Source organism: Gadus morhua, chromosome 14 (assembly GCF_902167405.1).
Source record: "Gadus morhua chromosome 14, gadMor3.0, whole genome shotgun sequence".
Taxonomy (NCBI): Eukaryota; Metazoa; Chordata; class Actinopteri; order Gadiformes; family Gadidae; genus Gadus; species Gadus morhua.
The window spans coordinates 3,074,916-3,101,796 of NC_044061.1; the positions used below are offsets into that span (position 1 = coordinate 3,074,916).

Consider the following 26,881-nt stretch of genomic DNA (forward strand, 5'->3'; position numbering starts at 1 on the left):
TGTTCACCTTATAGACGTGTGCGTTTCCTCTCTGTAGTTCTGTACTTGTCCAACAGATGTCGCCAGATCAGAATCAAAACGTCCAATGGAATGCGTTAATGCCATTTTCTTTGTTTTAGGTTATTTCCATGTATTCTGAACGATTATTTGCAATATGAAATAAAAAGGAGGATATATTCATGAATAGGCTGAAATATATATATAAATCTATGTGCGTGTGTAAGTAGGACTATTTTTGCAGACGCCCACGAGGTATCACCAAATCCCCGTTTTCCTGATGGCTCTAAAACGTATGGGGCAACGGCGACAGATTGGCTGCTTGGTGCCACGCCGCCGCGCCTGCTCAGTCGGAGGCAGGGACCAAATCATCTAATGGAATTGTATTATTGTTGACAAAGACAATCAAATTATACAAAGTTAAGTTAATAAATGATAATAAAAAAATCATAAACAAATGATCAGCTCTGACTTTGCAAACAACTCCCCAACGCAACCATTTATAACAACACGTTGTTGGTGTGTTTTCTGCACCATCGCACCGCCTCCAACACACGCTGCAGCCCTGAGCGTTTATGTGCACTGGCTCTTTAAAGGTTGGAGTTAGGAACAAAGTGCCCTCCCTGTCCTTCCCTGCGCGTAACGCGTAACGCAGCAGGAGATAAGTGCGTCACTTTAGGTATCGTTGTTATCACGACTTAAAGTCAATCGCATGTGCGGCAGTTTCTTGAAATGGTGAGTTTGAGTTCAACTCCTCACACAAAGTGAGAATATGTCACTTTCTATCTTGCTTATGCCAAACGAAACAAGACGTACAGGAAGCTGTCGTAGGGAAAATGCAACAGGGTTGGAACGGAAGACGCTCAGTGGTTCCGTTATTCTGTTTACATGCGTATATAGTTCCTAAAAAAATATCGCGTTATTTAACAACTACATGCCTTTACAAGACGAAATGAAATGGCAAACAAAAACATCTACCCTAATGCTTTGTGTGTGTGTGTGTGTGTGTGTGTGTGTGTGTGTGTGTGTGTGTGTGTGTGTGTGTGTGTGTGTGCGTGTGCGTGCTTCTCAGTTGGGTGGTCCCAAACCCAAGTGATGTGTGGGCGTGTGTACATGTGCGTGTGCTCGTGTGTATATGTGTGTGTATGCGTCTCTGTCTGTTTGCGTGTGTGTCTCTGTCTGTGAGGGTAGGGGTGTGTGCGTGCGCGTTCTTGTGTATACATCATTATTCCCCAAAGTAACGGTCGCTCTCCGTCCCCAATGGCCCGCACAGAGCGGAGATGAATGAGGACACCTTTGAGATCCCTGAGGGGGCAGAGTACCGCTACCTGGTGCAGGAGGAGGAGGAGGTGGATGTGCAGTACGTCCGGCGGAGGAACTACGTCAGCCCCCTGCTGGTGCTCTCGAAGGGATGCATCAGCCTCATCGGCCTGGCCGTGCTCTCCATGCTCGGCCTGGCCGCGTACCTGGCCTATTTGTCCCAGACGCTGCCCCGCAACCTGGCCCGGGTCACCACCGATGTCGGGGTTTTCGAGGGGAGACACGTGAGTCTGTTTTCATGTTGTTGATGGGTGAGTCAAAGTGGATGTACTAATACTAATGTAGCACTCGCTAATTTAGTTTTATTCTGTTTTTTAAATCGATTTAACTAGATGCAACCTTTATTTATACAGATCACTCAGGTGCCAGGAGTATTTTGAATGTGTCCTTGTGTACAGAAAATAAAAAAAACGATGACTATGAATAAAGATATCTAAACAGATGAATAAACAACAGATAAAAGAGAATACAAATCAAAATATTATGAAGAAAACGTATATAATGATGTATCAACTGAAACGTGATATATCGAGGCGCCATTTTGGAGGGTGAACCATCCAAGCTACGATGGGAAATGAAACTGTCACGCTCTCCTCTCCAGGAGGACGGGGCCTACTCCTTCAGGGGCATGAGCTACGCCTCCCCCCCGACGGGCCGGCTGCGCTGGGCCCCCCCGGCCAGGCCGACCAGGTGTACCGGGGTGGGGGACGCCAGCCGCCTCCGCGGCGTCTGCCCCCAGCGGGACCGGGCCGGCCAGAGGGTGGGCAGCGAGAGCTGCCTGTTCCTCAACGTGTGGACCCCCTCGCTGGAGCCGGACGCCGCTCTGCCCGTGGTGGTCTGGATCCACGGGGGGTACCTGACCTCGCTCAGCGGGGGGGAGCCCGGGTACGCGCCCTCAGCCCGGCTGGCAGCTGAGACGGGGGTGGTCTACGTCAGCTTCAACTACCGGCTGGGTGCCCTGGGGTTCCTGGCCCTGGAGGTTCTGAGGGAGGGCAGCCCCACCAACACCTCAGGTTGGTGCTCACTGGAGGGCTAGGGGGGCTAGGGGATAGGGGGCTAGGGAACAGGGGCTAGGAGACAGGGAGGGCAGCTAGGAGACAGGGGCTAGGAGACAGGGAGGGCAGCTAGGAGACAGGGGATAGGGGACAGGGAGGGCAGCTCAACCAACACTTCAGGTAGGGGCTTACTGCAGGGCTAGGAGGGCTAGGGGATAGGGGGCTAGGAGACAGGGGATAGGGGACAGGGGCTAGGAGACAGGGGATAGGAGACAGGGAGGGCAGCCCAACCAACACCTCGGGTGCTTACTGCAGGGCGAGGAACTGTTTTGTTTTATTTGATTACATTTCTGCTCTCAGGATACAAAGAGATATGTGACTAATGAAATGCTTCCAAATCAACCCTAGCCTTAAAGGAGATTTTTTTGAAGCTTTGGAAAAAATATCTATTCTCCTCTGTTTCAGTCCCTTCAGAATGCGCTGTTTCTGGTGTTTGTAGCTTTAATGCAAATGAGCTGCTGCTCATTGACCAATGAGCAGTCAGAGTGAACCACAGCGTGGAGGAGAAGGGATTGCTGTTTGCGGACTCCTGTGCCGTGTTCCAATACCCGTACTTCCATGAGTATACTTAGAGGAAGTACACTATCTGCACTATCCGTACTCACTTGAGTACGGTAATTTTTCAGATGTGAGTGCTCTTCCAAATCGAGTACTCCGTGGTGCACTTACCGGAAATTACGATCACTGCCGCCGCGGCTCCTCCCCCGCAATAAACATCCCGCTTTGAACGGTGAACTCTTTACGCCTAGCAGCTATAAAAGCTATAAAAACTATAAAAACTACAAAATGACTATTAATGCAGGCTATGTGGAAAATGCGCCGACTTTGGCTCAGCCTGGCTCCGCCTCTTCCACTACGTAGCTAAGATGGCTGCCGTTGAGTACGGGGAGTGTCCTTCGATCCACGCTTCACGATTAGCCCGTTTTGAGTACGGCATCCGGGTCCTTGAAGTATACTTCTTTTCGCCAGATCTGAATTGGAACGTACTGCGTACTCAAATTTTGGCTAGTAAGTAACCCCGCCGGAACTGCTCGTCCGCTGGTCCACAAAATCTTAGCTATGCTCTGATTGGAGGGGGGTGGGGAACGCCTCGTTTCCACATAGGTACATTCTCGTATGCGATCCAACCGTCTCCGACCGAAAGTCCATTCATTCCTATGTGATTCTCCGTAATGTCCGGTTTTCCTCCGAGACTCCTCCCCTTCGTAAAACTTCTGTCCAGTATGTCCGTAATATACGTTCAAAAAATGTAGCTTTCGCCGTCGTTTTACGGAGATACCGTATGAAAGTTTTTATGTTTTTCACAAAACATGTAAGTACCTGGCAGGCCAAACTCCTCGCCGATCTCTTTCCAAGCCTGGTTGGTTTTGTTTTTCTCTCTGTATATGTCGATCCTCATGTTCCAAAGTACCGGCCTCCTAAAAACAGCCATTATCATACGTTCCCCCATCTTTTTGGCTGTCCGTAAATAAATTCATGTCCGTACGTAAAACACTAGCGACCCCTTCCGTAAATTTACGGAAGCACGGATACGAAAACATACGTATGTGGAAACGAGGCGGAAGTGTTCTCCTACGTACCTCCTACGTACTTCCTACGTAGGAGGGGGCGCCGAGACTGACTCACTCGTTTGGAAACTTTAGCCGGGGTCCTCACAGAAATGCATATCTCACTCAAAAAATCATGTACAGACTTATTTCAAAGTTTGTATGCGTGTGGGAGCACCAGGGACCCAAAACGACACCCCAGATCCCAGGAAAGTGTTGTTTTCATAATATGTCCGCTTTAACCATGTGATTCACTCACTCACGTGGAATCAGTGTTGTACTTACTAAGTCATGCAGTGGTGGTTATGTTCCTGCTTTGGCACACTTTTCCTCTCCCCAGGGAACTATGGCTTCATGGACCAGATCGCGGCCCTCCAATGGGTTCAGAGGAACATCCACGCCTTCGGAGGCGACCCAGGGAGCGTGACCATATTTGGACACAGCTCTGGTATGAACATAAACAACAAATACCTCTCCTCACTTAACCTGGGAAATGTTTCTATCATTGTAGTACAAGTTGATCCAACACTGGATCAACTGCAGGAACCTGCTGTAAACTGCCAGGGCAGTTGGTTTTGTGGAATGTCAAAATTACCATAAAAGGTTATCGTCGGTTTGGGTTAAAGTTGATACACTACATTTATTTACATTGAAGTGAAGTATACAAAAGTGCTGGATTCAGTAACATGACAAACATCTAGAAGTTGTTTCTGAATATGTCTATCCCGTTCTAGTGTTTAAGCTGAGATATAATAATTACATAATAATATCAATTGTGTTGTTTGCATATACATTTTCCAGAGTACACTTTGTCAGCATGTGGATTATTTCACTGTGTTATATTATACATTTGGTGTTAGCAAACAGAAATAATATATTTGCAGATTTCTACTCTATTATATGCATGAACTGCATTTATTCCCGAATGCAATCCATAAAAGTACAAACTGTTATGGTATTGTAATTGTAGTACTTTTCGATTTGTTTTGTAATGTACTGGTGCGATGGAGACTTAAGATGATGATAATTGATTGTTGATAATTGTGTAATAAAGCGTGTGTGTTTTGGACCCCGTGTGTCAGGGGGCACCTCGGTGTGGACTCTGCTGAAGTCGCCCCTGGCTAAGGGTCTGTTCAGCGCCGCAGTGGTCATGAGCGGCTCCACGGTCCAAAACGCGTCGCTGGCGAAGGCTGAGGCAGACAACCTGGTGTTCCTGCGGAAGACGGACTGCACCGACCTGGCCTGCCTCCGACGTCTGTCCGTCACACAGATCGTACAGGTAGGACTCACAGACACACACAACCACAGTCAGTGTTGGGAAAGTTCACTTTCTACATGAACTAGTTCAAAGTTCAGTTCACAAATTTTAAACGGAACTAGTTCAGTTCATCGTTCATATTACAAAATTGCAAGCTATTATTTTTCAAAATTATTGTCACAGCCCATATGGAACCACATACCGCAATTATCATCTTCATATCCAATTTTGAATCCTTATCCAACCAAGGTTACATAAGCATTGAGGGGACAGCCTTCCCCATTGTTGCTTTAATGCTTTGTTGCTGTCCATTCAGTCCACACTAGGTATGAGTAGGTGGCGACCGAATCGTTCACAACGAACGAATCCCGAACGTGAACGACAAGAACTGGTTCCCCAAAACAAGAAGAACTGGTTCTTTGATTCTTTTTTTTTAACATTAAACAAAAATATGGTCACGTAAATAAAATATGCAAACAAACAGAGCTTTGTCTCCCCGCAACCTTATATCGATTGAGTCTACAACGTTCTCAAAGATTCAGCCAATGAGAGGTAGCAATGGTGTTGCCATGGCACCTGGGTAAACAAATGACAAGGTTGTACTGTCGAAATTGCGCGCTTCCTCTGTCTGACGTATCTTGGGCCATACCATTCGACGTGGGGCCACTCATATATCCCCCTACATTTCCGAAAATAGACTTCACCTCCATCTGCTATTGGATAAACGCATTTCCCAATCCCAGGAGTCTTTGCTCCATTCTATGTCAATTCAAGAACAAACAAAGAAATTAAACTGCAGTTCGTATTTTTTATTTATGACCATGAAAGTTCTGTAATGCCTGAATAATGAAGAATTAAATGTAAAGTAAAAAAAAAAATTATAAATATAAAACCATGAATGACATATAGAGAGTAAGCAAGTGGTATAAATATTGGTGGGACGTTTGGTTATAGTATATCGTGTATCTTGTCGATTTTTTATACGGGGTAGAGCCTAGAAATCGCCTGAATTATGCTCAGGGCCGTTCGCGGGTGGGGGGGGGGCAGACACCTGTGAGATTCCCTGTCAAATGACGTAATCTGACGTAACGAACAAATCAAAACGAACGAATCAAGCAAACAAATCGTTGTAGTGAACTGAACTGAAAGAACTAGTTCCCTGAAAATAATAATTTTGCCCATCCCTAGTCCACACTAGTGGCAGTTGCAGCTTTCACCCCTACAGTATATTCTCAAAAACATGAGGAGAAACTTGCTGCTTGAATGGTCTTTTTTAATAAAGAATTATTATAAGAAAAACAGGACAGTAGGAAGTAGTGAATTATTTCAATATTATTTATTGTAATTCCAAATTTTGGTTGTGATGTCTGAAATAACCCATTCCATTCATTGACAACTATATTTTACAAGTGTGTTACAAGTGGCGGGGCGTGCACTTATTTAACGTGCCCGGTATGAAAGGTTTCAAAGACTGGGAATGTTTAAATATTCTATGAAACTTAAAATTTGACCATTTATTTGTTCGAGTTGGATTTAAACTCAATGCAGGACCACTATTGGAGTGGATTGGACAAACATTGGAACAAAATTAATAGTTTGGAGTGCCGCGGCAGAACAAATCAAGGAATGGGTGCAGTTAATTTCATATCGGCAAATAAACCAACAGTTTTTGCCCATAGAAGGCAATTTAACTAACATAGTTGTTCATTGAACTATTGTTCAATGAACGCGTTCAGGCACAACACTGGCGTTTACGTTCTACACCGTACGTTTCCACCTCCTGCCGTTCATTGTGTTCACTGCTGTACCTCCACCAGGCCAGCCCGTGGGAGGAGTACCCGTCCTGGGCTGGAGACGGTATGATGGACCTGCCCACCAAAGGGAAGTTCTACGGCCCCCTGGTGGTCGTGGACGGACACGTCCTCCCTGACGCCCTAGCGGAGGGTGGAGGAGGATTTTACAACGACGTGCCGATCGTGGTGGGCACGACGGAGCAGGAGGCGGACTTTAGGTGACCACTCTCTGTGTGTGTGTGTGTGTGTGTGTGTGTGTGTGTGTGTGTGTGTGTGTGTGTGTGTGTGTGTGTGTGTGTGTGTGTGTGTGTGTGTGTGTGTGTGTGTGTGTGTGTGCGCCATCTGCATTAGTGAGAATATGTTTCTTCCTCTCCCCCTTAGCCCTTCTTCTGCAAACATCTCTCTCTGGACTTGGGATGACTACCAGTGGTTTGTTACCGGTGAGAGCCTTGATGAGTTGCCTTCCTGTATACAATGTAATAGGTATGATTATCAATACTAGATAAGAAATTAGGGATTTGTGAGGGAATAACAAACATATAATAATCATAATAAACTTTGTAAAGTGAATGTTTTCTGCTTTTCAATCTATGAAACATTGGAGAAAAGCAGAGTGTATTGTTTTTAAAGGGATCCTGTACTTCTAGAAAGGTAATTCTGGAAAAATTCTGTAGGCTACTTCTAGAAAAAGATGTTTCCAGAGATAGTCATATTTTATATAGTCAACATTTCCAGTTCTGACCCCCGTTTCTCTGCCTCAGACAAACTGAAACCCTTCGGTGAGGACCTTCCCAAGGACGCTCTGGACCTTTACCCCAGCTCAGCACCCTGTCCCACCCTGGACCGCTGTCCTGAGCGGGCCTACACCACCATGGTGTCGGACATGAGGGTGACCTGCCCCAGCAACGAGGAGGCCTCCAGGGCAGCAGGTGAGCCTGGCACACCCACTATTATACACACTATACAAACTCATGAAGAGAGTCATGGAGTAAAACCTACATCAGTTTTATCTGCCATGTACATTTTCATATCCACATTTCCACAATTCCCTTTTATAATTCACTGTGAGGGTGCACTCACACTAGGCCATCTGGCCGTGGCCGTCTTCACACCTAACCGTGCTCAAATCTGCCAGTGTGAGTGTGGCCAGTCTGGCCAGGCCAGGCCAACTTGGCCTCTTGGGAGAGGTGTGCTGCTACGGTACGGGCCGCCACGGAAAAGATGCCGTGGCCAGGCCGCAGTTGCGACGGCAAACGGCCACGGCCAGATGGCATAGTGTGAATGCAGGCCAGAGAACAATGGGGCCAGTTGAGCAAGGTTATGTGTGAAAACGGCCAACAGCCACGGCCAGATGGCGTGGTGTGAGTCCCCCCGAATTAAAGTTGAAATGCAATACTTCAGTTCAATTTGCTGCGTCTCCTGTTATTTATTTATTTATATTTATTTCAAAAACGGAATAGATAAGGTTTAGGCCTTTTCATAAGTAGAAAAGCCTAGTTGTTATCAACAACCGTTGAGGCGGTAATCGTAGCAGAGAGCTTTGTGAACTGACTCGCCTTGTGTTGTGTTGACCCAGCGGCCCTGAGCAGTCCTGTGTATCGCTACGTGGTGACGCACACACCGTCCAGCGCGGTGAACCCCTCGGGCCAGGACCTGGTGCCCTACAAAAGCCGCTTCTCCTTCCACATGCTGGACGCCCTGGCCTTCTTCGACGGCCTGGGGGCCCTCCTGGAGAAGCCCCTCTCCCCAAATGACACGGAGTTCCAGCTCCTCTTCAGACACCACCTCGTCCACTTTGCCAGAACTAGTAGGATTGCTTTGTTATATTAATGATAATGATCATTGGGATTTAAAGGTCTCCACGGACACTATGTACGGATCAGAACAGAGCAATGTGTGCTGTATGGCGACTGTGCATTGGACCAACGTGGCTTAGCTCAGAAGGTAGAGCGGGGTGATTTGTAACTGCAAGGTTGCTAGTACGTTCCCAGAGTGTCGAGGTGTCCCTGAGCAAGACGCCTTGGATGCATCGCATTTTGGACTCCGCCGTTGGGTTCTGCATGTGTTTATAAACCTTTGTAAGTCGCTTTGGATAAAAGCGTCTGAACAGTATACTGTATACTTTAATTGTATGGTTTCGTGTTTTCCATTTTTAAAAGTACCAGCCGACGACTAAACGTTGTTTGCTGCCTTCCTTCTTTACCGACTTCCAGGGAAGATGGTGGACGAGTGGCCAGAGTTCCCATCAGCCACTGCTCTCCTGTCCAACCGGCTGAAGGTGGTCCAGAGCTACTCTGATGAGCGCTGTCGCCTGTGGCAGGACAATGGCTTCGAGGCCTACGCCTGGGTCAACTGACCAGATGAACACCCAGGGCTGTGGGTCAACCCTGTGGAAACGCCAAATTTGATTCACCGCTGTGCTCACCTAAGGCCATGCCACTTTGTCTAATGACTATAAACCACTATTCTTTAACCAAACTAACAGCTGCCAACACCTTGTTTACACTGAGCTGCTGGGACTGTCCCCACTTCCTGTTGACGTCAGACGAAGAGCAGATTCGGCGGTGTACTCTAGTAATAACAATATGGTATGGTCGGCTTAGCTCAGGAGGTAGAGAGGGTCGTCTTGAAACCAGAAGGTTTCTAGTTCGTTCCCCAGCTACCGCTATTGGAGTCTCGTGGGGTTCCTGGACCGTCGGCTAAATGCACTAAATGTAAATGCATGGAGGCCATAGAAACCGAACCAGAAGCCATTGGAAGTGTACCAGAGCTACGACCCAGCAGCATCAGATAGTGTCTCTGCCTGCCATTACGCTGCCTTCTGCCGTCTTTAACCTCCTCCTTGAGCCTCACATGGCACCCCTTGCACAGTCGTCATATTGCCAAGACGCACGTTTGTTTCAACAAACGTTCTCGTCCCGTTGTTGTCCAAATGTCTTCTTCTGTTTGGGATGCGACGAGGAGCAGGAAAGGGAGGTTTTATCAGGTTTATTGTGTGTGTGTGTGTTTGTGTGTGTGTGTGTGTGTGTGTGTGTGTGTGTGTGTTTATTTGTAGTTTTCATGGGGAGATGGGGATTGGAAGACACTGAAGGTGTTGGTATAGCATGTCTACTCCTACTGTACATGAATCCATACTGATCCCAGTCGTCTGGTGATCATCGAAGATTTAGCCAGAACTTGACCTCCACTGAAGCAAGACTGTGAAATGAGACCAACGCAAAGATAACAACTTTTATCAAACTATTCCAGTGAGGTCGGGCTGTATCGGAAATTTAACAAAGATACCAGCCAGAAGAGAAAAACGCCAGGTATATAAGATAAATAACATTAACTTTCTCCATTTTATATTGAAATATATCAGTTTGTCTCTGGCTATATTTGATTGGACGGACCTACAGTACATTGGCCAATCAGATACAGTTGGAGGCATTGGATTACAGATGGACAGAGAAGAGCATGAATGCCAGTGTACACAGATGTATTAGATTACCCACTAAATCCATACAATCATGCAGCTATACTCCCAAACCTACTGTTTCAGTATTAATTACAGTACTACTCCTTTTTTAGGAAGTTTGAGTAGGGAAACTGCAAGACTGGCAAAATACAACTAAGCATGTTACCTTGAAATATTGTTTGTAAATGACTCTTTTTTTTTTGGTGGGGGGGAATAATGGCTACATTTTCTCAAACATTGTTTTTATATATACTTTGTAAGCGTATACAGGTCAAAGGTCACACCTATCTTATCTGCCATGCACATTTGCAAATCCATGTTTCCACAATACCTTTTTATAATTCCCAGTGAATTAAAAGTTTAAATCAAATACATTTTCTGTGTTTCATGTTATTTTTTTGTATTTTTATGAATTATTTACACCATGGAATAGATAAGATTCAGGCCTTTTCATAAGTAGGCCAGCCTAGTTGTTTACCGATAAATGTGTGCGTATCCTCTCTGTAGTTCTGTACTTGTCCAACAGATGTCACCAGATCAGAATCCAAACGTCCAATGCAATGCGTTAATGCCGTTTTCTGTGTTTACGTTATTTCCATGTATTCTGAACGATTATTTGCAATATAAAATATAAAGCAGGCTATATTCATGAATGGGCTTAAATGGATATATAAATATATGTGCGTATGTAGGTCTATTTTTGCAGACGCCCCCCAAGTGTCTCCAAATCCCCGTTTTCCTGATTGCTCTGAGAGTTATGGGGCAACGGGGACAGATCGGCTGCTCGGTGCCACGCCGCCGCGCCTGCTCAGTCGGAGCCTGGGACCCTAGACCAGCAGCCAATCGCGTGACCCCGGACCAGCAGCCAATCCCGTGGCCCAGAGCCTGAGTTGCGTGTTTGCTCACCACAACGGGATGATGCTCGGAGGAGAGCGGCTATTGTTGTCAACTCGGCGGAAAGGTGACAGCGCGGCTGGATCCCGAATTACACAAGCGACAAAAGGATGCCTGCAGCAGATTGTCAGCGTTGTGTCTGCACTGACAGCGCAGAGAGATAACCCACCAACACGGTAATGCATATTTTCTATTATTCTATGTTCTACTCGCAGTTTATACTCATACAGCTTATGGATTCTCCTTGTTTATCATAAGTGATGTGAGTCAATGTCCGCGGTCTCCATTACCCTATGGATTTGCCTATGGATGTTTTTCCAGATGTGGGTTATTATCGCTCGTAATTATATCGACTGCGGGTTCGATGTAATCGTCCCTCGCTCCACGAAAAATGATGAATAAGACCAAAATCGCGTCCCTATTCAACGTGAGCATCATCTGCCCTGATTATGAGCCTCGTTCAACGGAATGCATCCTGGGGTCTCAGTAATAAAGTATAGACTGATCAAGTACGCAATTGATTATAGCGTTCATCGCCGGTTCGGTGGAGTCTGGGTATCCAGAAGCAAACAGCTGATCTGCAGCTGCATTCCAAAACAAAGTGACGTGTGTGTGTGTGTGTGTGTGTGTGTGTGTGTGTGTGTGTGTGTGTGTGTGTGTGTGTGTGTGTGTGTGTTAGGTGCTTGAGTGTGTGCATGTGTGTGTGTGTGTGTGTGTGTGTGTGTGTGTGTGTGTGTGTGTGTGTGTTTTTGTGACCTCATCACCAGTGCATTTGAATGAACATTTTATGTCCGGAGAGTGTTAAATATAAACCTATAGTGGTCGTTGGCCTACCGTAGTAAAACAAGGCTTTTTGAACACACTGTACTCTACCTCTGAACACAGTTGTCCGAGTGAGCAGGAATGAGGCTCCTTGAAACAACTGTCCATGTTTCTGTAGCCTCGACCCTTAAATAGTGACTGGCTGGATGGCCGGCTGTAGCCTCCCTCTAATCGTTCAGGGGAACTGGGACCGGGCCAGTCTACCACAGCCTGGTCCAGTGTGCTGCTGCTGCTGACCGCATGCGGGCCCCGGCCATATGGCTCTGATGATGGGTTTAAAGTATCATTACTATGTTGGAAGCAGCTTCGGCATTTTTCACTCCCAAACTCTCTCCGTTCTGTTCTGACAAAGTTCAAGACCGTGTGTTCAGCCAATTACCGGCAGGATAAATGTTTAGCGACCTCATGTAGGAGCTAGTGTAGGACTGATCTTCAGGGAGATTCAGGGATCTCTCCATGAAGCCACACAGCCATAGCATTGGAACATTAACATTGAGGGCATATAGCAGACACTTTTATCCAAAGCAACCTACAGTAGGTACAGCTGTCGGTACAGTAAGGATACAGTAAGGATTTTAATAGTGCAAAAAAGTGCCAAGCACTAACAATCGCTAGGTTAACCCATTCCCCGTAGACAACAAAGATAGCTTGGATAAGATATCTTTAAGCGCAAGGTCGTACAACATACCACAAGCGTGTACAATAAGTGCCAGGACGTCCAAACATACAATAAGTGCGTAGGAGCGGTGTGAGGGGGAGTACAAGACGGATCTGTGAGCTCATGTTTAATTTGCTCTGGTTCTGGTGTCTGCCACCTGGCCTGCATCAAGCCAATCCCAAGCGTTGATCTGATACGGGGCAGGTCTGACACGCTGACTGTACAGAGGTGCATTATGGGAGGGCCTAGCAACCTTCCAGCTTACTTCATCATGGACCATAGTGGAACACCAGAACCAACAGCCCTTTGTTCTCGACTCATTCCCAGATTGGGAATAACATGACTCTGGTTGCATAATCCCGCTTTAGCGATCGCCCTAATCCAAATGGTGGATGTGCCCTCTAGTGCATCCGGATTGTGACTCTGGGAATTTGTAAAGATCCCCCTAGAGAATGTGGATAATCCAGTATAATATCCTCCCTGCTTTGTTTCGGAGTCGACATCCAACCGCACACACACACGCCCCGCGTCACACCAAGGCCAGCGTTGTTGTGTGTCGTTGTGCGTCGTTGTGCGTCGCTGTGCGTCGTTGTGCGACGCTGTGCGCGCATAAACACAAAAACAGAAAGACAGCGAGCGTTTCGGATTTCATTCAGAGCTTCTTTCTCCTGTCATGTTTTCGGTGCTGATGAACACAGCAGCTCGGTGTGTGTGTTTGTGCGTGTGTGTGTGTGTGGGAGAGGTCTGTGTGGGAGTGTGTGTGTGTGTGTGGGTGAGGGAGGGCAGTAATAGGGCGCATGCGGGCAGAGCTGACGGTTCCCAGGGCGATTATATTACTGATTGAGAGCTTGCAGGCTGTCCACAGAGCCCGCGACTCTCTCTGATGGACCATCCCGGCCGCTTGGCTCTCCAGGCCGCTGGGCTCTCCAGGCCGCTGGGCTCTCCAGGCCGCTGGGCTGATTGCTCCCGGGCAAGGCGGCCCAAACCTGGAACCTCTGTGGTTTCATGATCAATACGAGGCGCACTCAGAGTTAATTGAATGGAAGGCATGTGTTCAGGTACGCCAGAGTCAGGGTATAATTGATTGTCCGCAGTAATCAGGGGGATTTATACAATATTGAATATGCATTACACTTCAACATCGTGATAAATAGTCCAATCAAGGGTAACTACTCAAGGTGCGCTGTCAGACATGCATTTCCAATGTGCATATCGTCTCCCTGTAATAGAGTTAGATATCAGCAGCATCATCGGCACCGACAGACCGTGAGTCAGCAGGCATGGTGCTGCAGACGAGAGGCAGATGTCAGAGAGGCGTGTACTGGGGGTGGGTGTGTAGGAAGCGTAGGAAGAAAATCACAGTTCCTAGTTACGAAAGCCGACCAAGAGATGCCCTGCATCGCTGATGGCCTTGCAGTTTTGTCCACTACTGTTCACAAATTAACCTATGCTCATCTATTATGGTGATAAACAATCAGCTTTTTACCTGATCAAACCCTGATCCAATGACCCGGCTCACGTCCATTCCATACAGTCGATGTGGTGATGAGTTGTTATGTAACCCCAGTCATCGGTCCAAGTTTGAAACCGCGCTGGCAGAGTGGTGGAGTGGTTTGGAGGCTACAAAGTCGCCCACATGCACCAGAGGATTGTCTACTCTTCTCTTCCCTTCTCGTTTTTCCGTAAGTAGTGTTATTGTGTTTTGTGGCTACCTGCTGTTAAACCATGATGTTGTCCCTCTCCCTCTTTCCAGATATTGACATGAAGAAAGACATTGAGAAGCTGATCGCCGAGGAACGAGCCGATATCATCTTGAAGTATGCCCAGGTGAGCCTGCCTGCATGGATCGGAAACGCGGCACCACGTTTCGTCTGATGCTGACTTTCAGAGGGTTTTAAACATGTTCCATGTTCTAATAAATAGCCATTATTATAAAGTACATTGCCTTGTAGTGAGAGTTGCATCATCTCCGTCTGCCCACATAACGATAGGTTAAGGGTCAAAGCAGGCTGCAGGCACAGGAACAAGGACGCAAAGAGTGACTCAATGAGTGTGTGTGGGTTTCACTGAATGATTGTGTGTGGGTTTTCATGTATTTAGATATTCCTGGTCGAATACAGAGCACTGTTGTTTAAGTGCCCCTTAAGTTGTTTTGCATGCTGCATATATGTCGATGCAAGAACAATGCATAATAAAAACATAATAATAATGACTGTTTAGTCATTTATCAGAGGCTTTGTCCAAAAAGTATGACTGTCAATCCTGATGCATGTGTTAAGGCTGCAGAAAGGAGTTAGAGATCTTGCACTTAGTTGTGTATTTGTCGAGGTCTCGTTTGAAATGTTGATTTAATAAAAAAAAAGGGTGTCGATTGCTGCAAAGCAAGTATTCACTTCCCGCCCCCAACGTGCCAGATACAGACAGTTTCCGCTGCTGGTGGCAAAAAAGGCTCCATGGCGGTGGTGCGTAAACCGTGGAGTGATGACACAGACGTTGAGTCCATATTATTTACAGAGGCTTTCATGGCTGGGGCCCAGAACATTCTGGATGGGAGTCAAACTCCTAAGCCACCTCACTATCCTGCCGCTGGGCGAAGAACAGCCACGCAGAAGGGAACGGGAGGGGTTAGACACAGGGACACATGGGAGGTCAAACGTCGCTCCGCGGCTCGGTATAGACAGGGTGGGAGTGGGACTGAGTCAGTGAAAGTGCATGTGATTGAGGGTGCAAGTGTGTGTGTGTGTGTGTGTGTGTGTGTGTGTGTGTGTGACTGTGTCTCTGAGTGTGTGTGCGTGTGACTGAGTGTGAGTGGGTGTGCCCACTGGGGAGCTGCGGGACAGGCCTCATCAAGCCCCAGCTACAGCTGTGACGCGGTCCGTAGTGATTTATCTGACAGTGTCCTCGGGGACACACCGAATCCTCTCCCAGCATGACAGTGGCTGCCCCCCCCCCCCACCCCCCCAACTGTCCCTCCCCAGGTCAGACCCAGACCTCAGCAGAAGGGGTGGAGGGCACTGGGTCCCCTGCTCAGAGGGGGACACGGTGTTCTGACTTGGAGGCCCAGGAGATTCCCGCGTTCTGGAGAGAATCTTGTCCTAGAATGATGTCACCCCTTTTACTGCCCCCATTTCAGGTCTACCATCCCTGCTCATTCTCTCTCTCTCTCTCTCTCTCTCTCTCTCTCTCTCTCTCTCTCTCTCTCTCTCTCTCTCTCTCTCTCTCTCTCTCTCTCTCTCTCTCTCTCACTCCCCCTATCTCTCTCTGTTTCTCTCTCTATTTTTCTCTGTCAATCTCCCCCTCACTCTGTCTAACTCTCTCTCTCTCTCTCTCTCTCTCTCTCTCTCTCTCTCTCTCTCTCTCTCTCCCTCTCTCTCTCCCTTGTCCTTCTGCTCACTTTCTCTCTCTTGCTCTCACTCTTCTCCCTATTCCTCTCAACCTCTCCATCTCTCTCTCTCCGTTTGTCCCTCCCACCCCCTCTCTCTCTCTCTCTCTCTCTCTCTCTCTCTCTCTCTCTCTCTCTCTCTCTCTCTCTCTCTCTCTCTCTCTCTCTCTCTCTCTCTCTCTCTCTCTCTCTCTCTCTTTCTCTCTCTCACTCTCTCTCCCCCCCTCTCTCTCTCTCTCTCTCTCTCTCTCTCTCTCTCTCTCTCTCTCTCTCTCTCTCTCTCTCTCTCTCTGTCCCTCTCCCTCTGCATCCCTCTCTCTCCCCTTGCTAGACAGCCTCTGTTTGGAAACTATTTTTAGACGTTTGACTTTCATAGAGCTGGAAGAGTGGCTCTGGGGAGGGGGGGGGGGGGGGTCTCAGATAGAATCAGTCTAGGATCAGATCCATATCATTGCCTTTGTTCACGTTTCTCAGGCCCATCGGTGTGTTTCCATGTGGCTGTCTGGTGAGAGCTGGCCCTCCGCCTGCTGTGTCAACACAGTCACATCGTCTGTGTTTTTATGGAACCGTGAACACATTCTCTGCTAGGCCATGCCTGTTATGAATATCAGTCACAGACATCATGCTACTGTATGATAGGCTTGTACTAACAACGTGTTCTTCTTAATTTCTGAATCCATAAAATGCTTCATTTAGACATTTCTCCTTGCAGTTTTTACTACAAAAAAGAATGTGACAATTTAGTACGATTAATTATTTTGTGTGTGTGCATGTGTCTGTACGTGTGTGTCCGTACGTGACGTGTTTGTGCATGTGTGCTGTTACGTGTGTGTGTGCATGTGTGTGTGCTTTTGTGTGTGTGTGCTATGCATGTCTGTGTGTGTGTGTGCGTGGGCCATGCATGTGTGTGTGTGTCTGTACGTGTGTGTGTGTGTGTGTATGTGTGTGTGCTTTTGTGTGTGTGTGCGTGTGTGTGTGCGTGTACAGGGCAGGCAGGGCGGTGTTGACATCGACCCCTGGGAGGATGCTGACTACAGCGTGTACCGAGTCACAGACCGTTTCGGCTTCATGCAGTAAGGCGTGTTTCACCGGCACAGCGGTCCGGCTGTCAGCCATTCACACATTGGGAGCAGTTCCATGGCCTGCCGTGGAGTAACCCTGTTGTTTCTGTGTGTTTCTACTAGTGAGAATGACCTAGCGGCCCCCACTGCGTATGAGGAGAAGGTGAGTTAGACAGGCACGCTAGCACAGTACGTTTACGTGTGTGTGTATATATGTGTGTGTAGGTGTGTGTGTGTGTGCGTCCCGATCTAACCCTTCCCCCATTCACATTCCCTGTAGCAACATTCCCAATGAATCTTTGTTGCATAAAGAGAGTGGGTTAACCTAGCAATTGAACATGATATGGTTGGGGAAGGTTTCTTTTAACATCCTAACTGTACCGACAGTGACAAAGTGTTGTTTTTCTTTCTTCGGACAAATGTACTAAAAGTAATGTTATTATAAACGAAGCTCCACAGAGAAGGAACGGCTCAATAGATACATGTATTATCTGGAGCATTCGACTCATCCTTTCTGCTTATCTAGTTATAGTGCGACACACAGGCGTTCACCCTATCTCCGTCTATTTCCTTGGCAGCGGAAGCAGCAAGAAATTGAGAGGGTGGAGAAATGGCTGAAGATGGTGAAGAAGTGGGAGAAATACAGAAACAGTGAAAGAGTGAGTATAAACAATGTCCCAGCTCTCCCGCCCAATGAAATACATTAATCAAATGTAGGCATGTGCACAAAATGAAGGCATTTGAAGGCATTTAGACTAAAATGCATCCCACTGCTTAACCTCCATTCCTTCTTCTATCTCCTCCCCTCTCCTCTCCGCTCCTCCTCCCCTTTCCCCTCCTCTCCTCCCCTCCTCTCTTCCTCTCCTTTCCCCTCCTCTCCCCTCCCCTCCTCTCCTACCCTCCCCTTTTCTCCTCTACTCCTCTCCTCCTCTCCCCTCCCCTCCTCTCCTCTCCCCTCCTCCCCCCCTCTCCCCTCCTCCTCCCCTTTCCCCCCCTCTCCCCTCCTTTCCTCCCTTCCTCTCCCCTCGTCTCCCCTTCTCCTCTCATCCTCCCCTTTCCCCTCCTCCTCTCCTCCCCTCCTCTTCCTCATCCTCCACTTTCCCCCCCTCCCCTCCCCTCCCCCCTCTCCTCCCCTCCTCTCTCCTCCCCTCCCCTCCTCTCCTGGTCAGATGGTGAAGAGAGTCTATAAGGGCATTCCTCTACAGCTCAGAGGACAGGCCTGGGCTCTCATCCTGGATGTTGAAAAGATGAAGAAGGAAAACGAAGGCAAATACAAGGTATTAAAAACCCACAGAGAAGCCCAGCGACCAATTGTTACAAACACAAATATCAGAGCGCGGAAACCCCCTCACTCTCCCGTACACATACCCACCTTTTGATTTGTACGTGGGAGACCTGAGATGAAATCCCCTTGTTTCTACACAGCTATTGTTTCAGCCATTGTTTATTAATAGTATGCACGTATGTCCTCTCAGTACACCCACACTCATTCCTGTGGCGTGAGGCTGATTATGTTGGTGGGCGACATAAGATACACACTGACAGATAAATGGTTAATGGACTGCATTAATACAGTGCTTTTCTAACCAGTGGCAACTCAAAGTGCTTTACAATATTGCCTCACATACTGTCACACACCGACGGCTGTGTCAAGCATGTACCTCGACACCAGCTAGGAGGAGCCTGGAATTGAACTAGCAACCGTCTGGTTACCAGCCAACCCGCTCTACTTGTGCGTTCACACCAAAAGCTGTAAAGCGTTTTGAGCGATAAACGCCCATTCACTTTCTATTAGACATGAGCGATAAAGCGAGAGGAGCGATAAAACGCTTGAGTGATAGCTTCAAAGCTGTAAAGCTGCAAATGAGAGTTGAAAACAGCTCAACTCTATGCAAATGAGCTAGTAGCGTTTCGGCTGTAAATGACCGACAGCCAATCGGAATGTAGATGTCTCTCGCTGGCGTGGGTCCCAGTAAACATACGTGAGAACTTAAGTTCCTATTTCCTACCACACATTTGTTCCTTCATCATGGTGCGTGAGAGAATAATTGCGTCTATTGCAGGGCATCGAATTTGTCCGCGATTGCATAGCCAACGTGGTCTTATTATAGCCCGATCAATAACTTAAAAACACATAGAAAGAATAAAGCATCCAGCACATGATTTCAACAATTTGTGAGGGCATACGCAATCCGCATTACGCAACACGCATGGGACAGGGATGGTCGCACAGTTGAATGCTGATGGAAACCAGCGGACGAGCGGTGGGTGGAGATGTGCGTGTATTTCAGAAGCAGGGAGATACCGCACAAAAATCTAGTTCTAATTTGTTAGTTTGCCGTGGGTCTGCCTGGCACAAATGCCCCCGTTGAGCGGATCTGTACCATAATTATCAATTATACACACACACACACACACACACACACACACACACACACACACACACACACACACACACACACACACACACACACACACACACACACACACACACACACACACACACACACGATAGCGATCAACTAAGCTATAATCTAGCATATAAGCAATCGCTCCATTAATTAGTTATTCAGTGTTGCATGTATTCGTGCTTATTATTCTTTTTCTATTGACCAAACGTATGACTATCTTGTGTTTTTGTGGCTCGGCATCAGCAGCAGCACTTGCCTCAACTATGAGCGTGCAGGCAAAAAGCGCGGCTCCTTTAAATGGAAAAGCAAAATCGCAAGGGCGATATGAGCTGTAAATATTTCGGACAGCGTTGCGTTTTGAGCTATTCAGCGATTTTGCATCTTTTACAGCTTTTAGTGTGAACGTACAAGTACCTCCTGAGCCATATGCCACCCCAAGTGTATTGCTCTGCATTGTAATTAATGCTAACATTTAACACCTATTATTTTGACACAATTAGTTTAAAACAGAAACTCCCTCTACATTTGTTCCCACATCCCATCGCTAACCTCCCTTTGTTCCCCCTGTTGCCGTGCACTAGAGAATGAAGGAACAAGCCACGCTGTACTCCTCTGAGATCAAGCAGATCGACCTGGACATCAACAGGACCTTCCGCAACCATATCATGTTCATGGACCGCTTCGGGGTCAAGTGAGTGTTGGCCTCACCCCACGCAGCCCCCCTGCCCGGGCCCACTGCTGCTCTGAGAGGAGAGGAGGCAGCTGCTGCCCCTGATGTGGTTCCCCAATCCCGTTACACTCTGACTCTAAACACAAGTTTATTGACCCTGAAACCGACAGCCTATAAAAGTGGATCAAAGTGTTTGCATGAATGCTGAGGATAAAAAAAGCCTTTGAAACAGATCAGAAGGGCTCAAGAACGTATGTTTCAGCCGGGGTTTAGTGCAGCAAGTCGATTGAGTGGATGTGAAATGTGTATATGTAGTTCTGCTATGTTTGCATCCAGGCTCATTTTAAAAGTAAACCGTTTATATAACGTAATTACTGTGGATTATGCGCACGGAAACAGTTTACGCTAACTGTGTCGTCAGCACCACAGGGAATTTAGATTTTTCTTAAACATATGGAGAGAGAGGGGTAGAGAGAGGGGGATGGAGAGACAGAGCAAGATGGAGATGGAGAGAAACAGATGGACAGAGAGAGAGAGAGAGAGAGAGAGAGAGAGAGAGAGAGAGAGAGAGAGAGAGAGAGGAATAGAGTGAGAGAGGAATAGAGTGAGAGAGAGAGAGAGAGAGAGAGAGAGAGAGAGAGAGAGAGAGAGAGAGAGAGAGAGAGAGAGAGAGAGAGAGAGAGAGAGAGAGAGAGAGAGAGAGAGAGAGAGAGAGGGGAATAGAGTGGGAGAGAGTGAGAGAGAGAGAGAGGAATAGAGTGGGAGAGAGAGAGAGAGAGAGAGAGAGAGAGAGAGAGAGAGAGAGAGAGAGAGAGAGAGAGAGAGAGAGAGAGAGAGAGAGAGAGAGGGGAATAGAGTGGGAGAGAGTGAGAGAGAGAGAGAGGAATAGAGTGGGAGAGAGTGAGAGAGAGAGAGAGAGAGGGGAATAGAGTGGGAGAGAGAGAGAGAGAGAGAGTGAGAGAGAGAGAGAGAGAGAGAGAGAGAGAGAGAGAGAGAGAGAGAGAGAGGGGAATAGAGTGGGAGAGAGTGAGAGAGAGAGAGAGAGAGGAATAGAGTGGGAGAGAGTGAGAGAGAGTGAGAGAGAGAGAGAGAGAGAGAGAGAGAGAGAGAGAGAGAGAGAGAGAGAGAGAGAGAGAGAGAGAGGAATAGAGTGGGAGAGAGTGAGTCTCAGTGTTTTTACTGTGCTGGGTTTGTTTGGAACCTGAGCCAGCGATGGCATGATGTCACTGACTGCCTAATGGGCCACAGGCTTGAAGGGAAGAGCGAGGCGATGGAAACTCAAACTGTAGCAGCAGTGAACTCAAAGAAACACTTAAATACGTCGGCTTAAAACGTAGCACTTCTGCTGTGACATTACTTTTTCTTTCTCAGGCGGTTTATCTAAACATTAAAGTTCCACACTGAAACGTCAGCGTATTTGTAAGAAGCGCGTTTGGTGCTGAATCTAACTCTGTCATCCCAATTTAGTGTACTCATTCTTTCCATCCCTCTCTCTCTCCCTCTCCTTCTCCCTTTCCGTCCCCACAGACAGCAGGCCCTTTTCAACGTTCTGTCTGCCTACTCGGTCTACAACACGGTGAGTCTGTCCCCCCCATTCCCACCATTAGCCCTCGCTTAGTTAGAAACATGCACACACATACACGAGACAGGCGTTCGAAAAAGGTGAGCTCAACGTTAGCCTGATTGATTCTGCATGGACAAAAGCCGGGACAGTCAATAAGGGCTCAACGATAACTGCATGTGTTCCCTGTCCCCCATCTCCTCTCCTTTGTCCCCTGTCCCGTCCCGTTTCCCTCCCATCCCTCCCCCTGCTCCCCATTGTTAACCGTAGCATAGAGAGCAAGAAAACTACATTTACATTTAGGTCATATATCAGACGCTTTTATCCAAAGCGACTTACAATAAGTACATTTGCCAGACGTAAGAGAAACAACACTATATCGCTGTCGGTACAGTCAGGATGTTCTTAAAACCAAGTGCCAAGCACTAACAATCGCTAGGTTAACCCATTCCCCGTATACAACAGAGATAGCATTCTGTATGCCCGAGTCAACCGTTGCAAAAGGTGGAGTTTAGAGAGGCAGAGAATAAGAGCTTTCGTCCGTCTCTCCGTCTGTGCCCTCCCGTCCCGCTGCAGGAGGTGAGCTACTGCCAGGGCATGAGTCAGGTGGCCGCCCTGCTGCTCATGTACATGAACGAGGAGGACGCCTTCTGGGCCCTGTGTCAGCTGCTGACCGACCAGAGGCACGGCATGCACGGTGAGCGGCAGCGGGCCGGGGAGCCCTGGGGTCGAGGGTATCAGCCAGGGAGGGGCCCCTGAGATGGGGAAGTGTGAGGTGGGGTGGACAGCAATCAAGCTTTTATTCTCTCTTTTGTCCACTGAAGGGTTTTTCGTGCCGGGTTTCCCCAAGCTGCAGCGTTTCCAAGCCCATCACGATCAGATCATCTCCAAACTCATCCCCAAGCTGAAGAAGCATCTGGTGAGATTACTGCGGAGTTGGTTATGCAATGCATACACACATGAGGGTTGATGCATTCGCCCATACACACGTACACAGACAATACTCGGGCATGGCTATAACCATCTGCGAAAGAAAAGCAGGATAACAACTTGACTGAGTTGACAATCTATAATATATTCTATAATATATTTCCATCTGTGTCATTCTGTCTTTCCCCTCTCAGGACCGAGAGCAGATGTCTGCTGGGATCTACAGCACCAAATGGTTTCTGCAGTGTTTCATTGACCGGGTGAGAAAGCAACACACACACTGCCCATGTTGACATCCCTCCACCTCCATCTCTTTCCCCTCTTATCGCCTTGCCTTTGCCTCTCGTCCTCTGCTCCTCTCTCTAATATTTATTTCGTTGTTTCGGGAATGCACGTTAATAATAAAGCCCTTTGGCAGAAAGTTGACCTTATTCTGCATGCCTACAATTATGATTCCTGCACCGAAAATAAACGGGTTTGAATAAAGCTGAGGTCTGGTGGTATGGGCCGAGGAGGATATTAAAGAGGGAACATTAAGACTGGTTAGGGATGAACTACTATTAGCCTCCCCCTCGCCCCCGAAAGCCACAACCGTGCGACGGCGCAGCGGTCTGGAGCAGACCGGCTGCTGTCAGCACTTTGTGGCCCTGGTGGGCCCGGCGGGGTCCTGGGTAGATGGGCCTGCACGGATCCTGTGGTTCTGGGAGAGAACCCAACAAACCCCCTGACTTCGGAGAGGGATGCAGCGAGGCTCCGGTGTCACACATTCTGCATGTGCAACCGCTGGCCTGGAGGAAGTAGCAGAGAGCAGCAGCCATGGGGGAGAGAAGTGGGGTGGTGGTGGTGGTGGTGGTGGTGGTTGAGGTGGTGGTGGTGCTGGTGGTGGAGGTGGTGGTGGTTGAGGTGGGGGTGGGGGTGGTGGTGGTGGTGGTGGTGGTTGAGGTGGTGGTGGTGGTGACGATGGTGGTGGTGGTGGTGACGATGGTGGTGGTGGTGGTGGTGGTGGTGATGGTGGTGGTGGTGGTGGTGGTGGTGTGTTGACTTCCTTGTGTTCCGTTCAGACTCCTTTTACGCTGACCCTACGCCTGTGGGACATCTTCATCCTGGAGGGAGAGAGGCTGCTGACCGCCATGGCCTACACCACCCTGAAGATACACCGAAGTACGCAGACAGGCCACTGAACTCATACAGGGGAATAAGGGGGCGGGCTCATGCAATTCTGATGGGATCAGATTGGTGCTGAGTGGTTTCACATGGCACCAGGCTGAGCCAATCAGATACAGCAAGGTCAAAAATACATTGTTTCCCCAGAATCTTTGCTGTTATTTTTATTCAATTGTCTGGTTAAACTTTTCTGTGTGGGTGTGTGTGTGTGTGCGTGCGTGTGTGCGTGTGCGATTAATGAACCAGAGTACCTGCAGAAGATGTCCCTTGAGGAGCTGCGGGAGTTCCTCCAGGAGAGGATCTCCCAGACGTTTCTGAGCAGCGACGACGCGGTCGTGGAGCACCTGCAGACCGCCATGACGGAGCTGCGCCGGATGAAGCTCGACCTCCCCCCCCCAGGTGCAGGAAAACAAGCTCTCCCCAGCCTTCTCTTTACAGTCCAGGACGCCCACAGCTCTGCCTCTGGTGGAAAGGGGTTACTGCAATTGGTCTTTGTGCATTGGTTGAGGGTTGCTCATGATGATGTCACTTACCCTAGTTCGATCCCCAGCTCCTCCTAGCTGAGTGTTGATGTGTCCCTGAGCAAGACACTTAACCCTGCTGTGCTTTAACACTAGAATTTTCCCCCTGAATGACAGTAAAGTGTTATCTACCTATCTATGGCAGGAGGCCATGCCTGGCCCTAGCTGTGCTTGAGGCTGATATCTCCCTGCTCCTCTGGTCTCCCTCCAGGTAAGGCGGAGGAGTTGCCCCTGGAGCCACTGGGGCAGGAGGTGCCCGTGGTGCTGAGTCCGGTGCAGCCCGGCGGGGGGAAGTCGCCCGCGGCGGGCGCCCTGAGCCTCCACATCATCCCCCACCAGCCTGACGCCATCTCCCCCGACCAGAGCCCCTCCAAGGACCCCCGGGACCTGGAGGCCTTCGATGCAGAGGAAGGCCCCCCCCTGCCGTCCCCGGAGCCCGTCCTCGTCCACAGCCAGGCTCCGCCCTCCCCTGACGGAGGGCCCCTGGCGGGGCCGCCCCCGTACCAGCCCCCAGGGGCCCGGGGAGCCGAGAACGGTGAGCCTCCTCAACACGCGCCGCTCCCTGGAGAACCTCCTCAAAGCCGGGCCGAGGGCGGCGACACAGCAGGCCCCGAGGCAGAGGCAGGGGCCATGAAGGGCAGGGCGGACCCCACAGCAGCCAGGGAGACCCTCTCGGCGGGCCCCCCGGACCCGGCCCCCGGAGGAATGACCAGGACGCACTCGGCGCCCATGATCCGGTCGGCGTCGCAGACGTCAGCGTCCAGCCTGCCTCGGTCCGAGAGCCTCCCTCAGACGGACAGCGCTGAGGGCGGCGGTGGGGCCCGGCGGCTGGAGCACCCAGCCCCCACGCTGCCTGAGCCTATTGGCAAGGCACCGCGGCCCGGAGGAGGAGGAGCCGGGCCGACATGAGGCGGAGCCGAGCTCAGCCAATAGGACTCCAGGCTCACAAGACAGTCTCGATGCTGGAATCAGATGGCGTGCGTTATGGTGGCCCTGAAGGGAAAAATAATTAAAGATAATATTAGGGGAATGACTCAAAGAACCGAAAACACAAGAGTATCTACGTGGGACATCAGCGGACAGTGATGACATCATGTAAGAGGTTTTTATAGGAGGAAATGTAAGACATTTTATATGAAAACCACGTTCATGTTCTAGTACTGCGGGTTACATGGATTGGTGACACTAGCCTGATACTAGTCTGACGTAACAGAATCTGTATGTTTTTTAAACATGTACGTTTTTTGTAGTTTTGCGATATTTTGTTAAATATTATAATGTTACTGTAGGCTACTTTGTTTGCTCAGTCGTTCTTTGTAAAACGTTTGCTAGAAGAGTCTTCTTTTATTTTTTTGTACTTCATGCCTTATCTAGATGAGCTTCAGGTTTGGTATCGGCAGTCCTACCGTGTTTTGTAACAGAGGGATTCTGGTGATTTGGAAGACGGCTGTAAGATAGTTCCAGTAATGTGGACGTTAGCGTAGCATCTGACCCTTTGCAGGTTGGCTCAGTGAGCTGGCTCACTGTCGGAATGATTGTACACATTGAAACCTATCGCTAACCTAAGCTAATAAGCTAAGTTTAACTGCCAAGTTTTCTTGTTTAATAATTTATTGTTAGAAAGAAACATAGAAATGTAAGAATAAGGACTAGTGCATAACCTTTCAATAACGTTGTACAATTGGAACAAGAGCTAGCATGCTTCGCTTGAGTTGAACGCTGAATGTCATTGCTCTAAAGATAACGTTTAGCTTCTATGTGACATCTTTCAATATTATTTATTGGAAAAGTACATTAGGGCTAACTGAATTGCCTTTAGGAGTTGACCACCAGCGAGAAGCAGGACATTTCTACTGGGTCATACTGAAACTCTGAAGGTAGAAATAGTGAATGGGCGCCATCTAGTGGTGCGTTTAGGTTAAGCATGTCCTAGTGTTGCACTGTACCCAGAAACTAGAGAAGTCTTAATTTTTAAGTAACGTTGAGAGGTTTTGTGTTCAACACTTCCTCCTGCGTCCCTTCAAACATTTTATATACTGCGGCAAGTCTTTTGAAAACTGTTGTAGCGTATAATAGGAATGGATAGTAGCCTACATGATCCCTGGATTTGTACAACTAAGGTAATACATATTTTATCTTCTCTATGGTGTGTGTGTCCTTCTTTTTCACAACAATTCTGCATCGGTAAAACGTCAGATTGTTTAAACGTCATAAAAAGCATGCCAGCCTTGGGTTGAGATGACGGAGTTATGTAACGTCGAGTGTGCTATTTGCCAGACGTCCACACGGGGGCGCTGCATGGCGTTGATGAGGCGAAGCGATGCGCTGGTTCCACTAAAGACCCCGCTCTGATTGGTTCCGTTAATAAAGCGCTGTGATT

At 48.3% G+C, this 26,881-nt stretch overlaps 2 protein-coding genes across 3 annotated transcripts; both read left to right on the forward strand.

Annotated features, from left to right (window-relative positions):
• Nucleotides 1-582: 582 nt before the first annotated feature.
• si:ch211-71n6.4 (fumonisin B1 esterase) lies at nucleotides 583-9,326 on the forward strand. Of its 2 annotated transcripts, XM_030378070.1 has the most exons (11): nucleotides 603-732; nucleotides 1,070-1,112; nucleotides 1,271-1,541; nucleotides 1,919-2,330; nucleotides 4,260-4,367; nucleotides 5,002-5,198; nucleotides 6,995-7,188; nucleotides 7,352-7,410; nucleotides 7,732-7,899; nucleotides 8,547-8,777; nucleotides 9,184-9,326. In XM_030378070.1, exons 2-11 carry the CDS (start codon nucleotides 1,093-1,095, stop codon nucleotides 9,324-9,326), a joined length of 1,803 nt encoding a protein of 600 aa, XP_030233930.1. In that variant the 5' UTR covers nucleotides 603-732; nucleotides 1,070-1,092. The 2 variants fall into 2 exon arrangements, with proteins under 2 accessions (XP_030233931.1, XP_030233930.1); XM_030378071.1 differs by lacking the exon at nucleotides 1,070-1,112 and having other exon boundaries at nucleotides 583-732.
• Nucleotides 9,327-11,205: 1,879 nt separating this feature from the next.
• Nucleotides 11,206-26,643, forward strand: LOC115559274 (USP6 N-terminal-like protein). The gene is made up of 14 exons (XM_030378072.1): nucleotides 11,206-11,497; nucleotides 14,555-14,628; nucleotides 17,171-17,256; nucleotides 17,368-17,407; nucleotides 17,823-17,903; nucleotides 18,414-18,521; nucleotides 20,237-20,346; nucleotides 21,853-21,901; nucleotides 22,463-22,583; nucleotides 22,711-22,805; nucleotides 23,011-23,076; nucleotides 23,878-23,977; nucleotides 24,227-24,379; nucleotides 24,713-26,643. The coding sequence occupies exons 2-14, from the start codon at nucleotides 14,563-14,565 to the stop codon at nucleotides 25,408-25,410; spliced, it is 1,773 nt and encodes a 590-aa protein (XP_030233932.1). The 5' UTR covers nucleotides 11,206-11,497; nucleotides 14,555-14,562; the 3' UTR covers nucleotides 25,411-26,643.
• The last annotated feature ends 238 nt before the right edge of the window (nucleotides 26,644-26,881 follow it).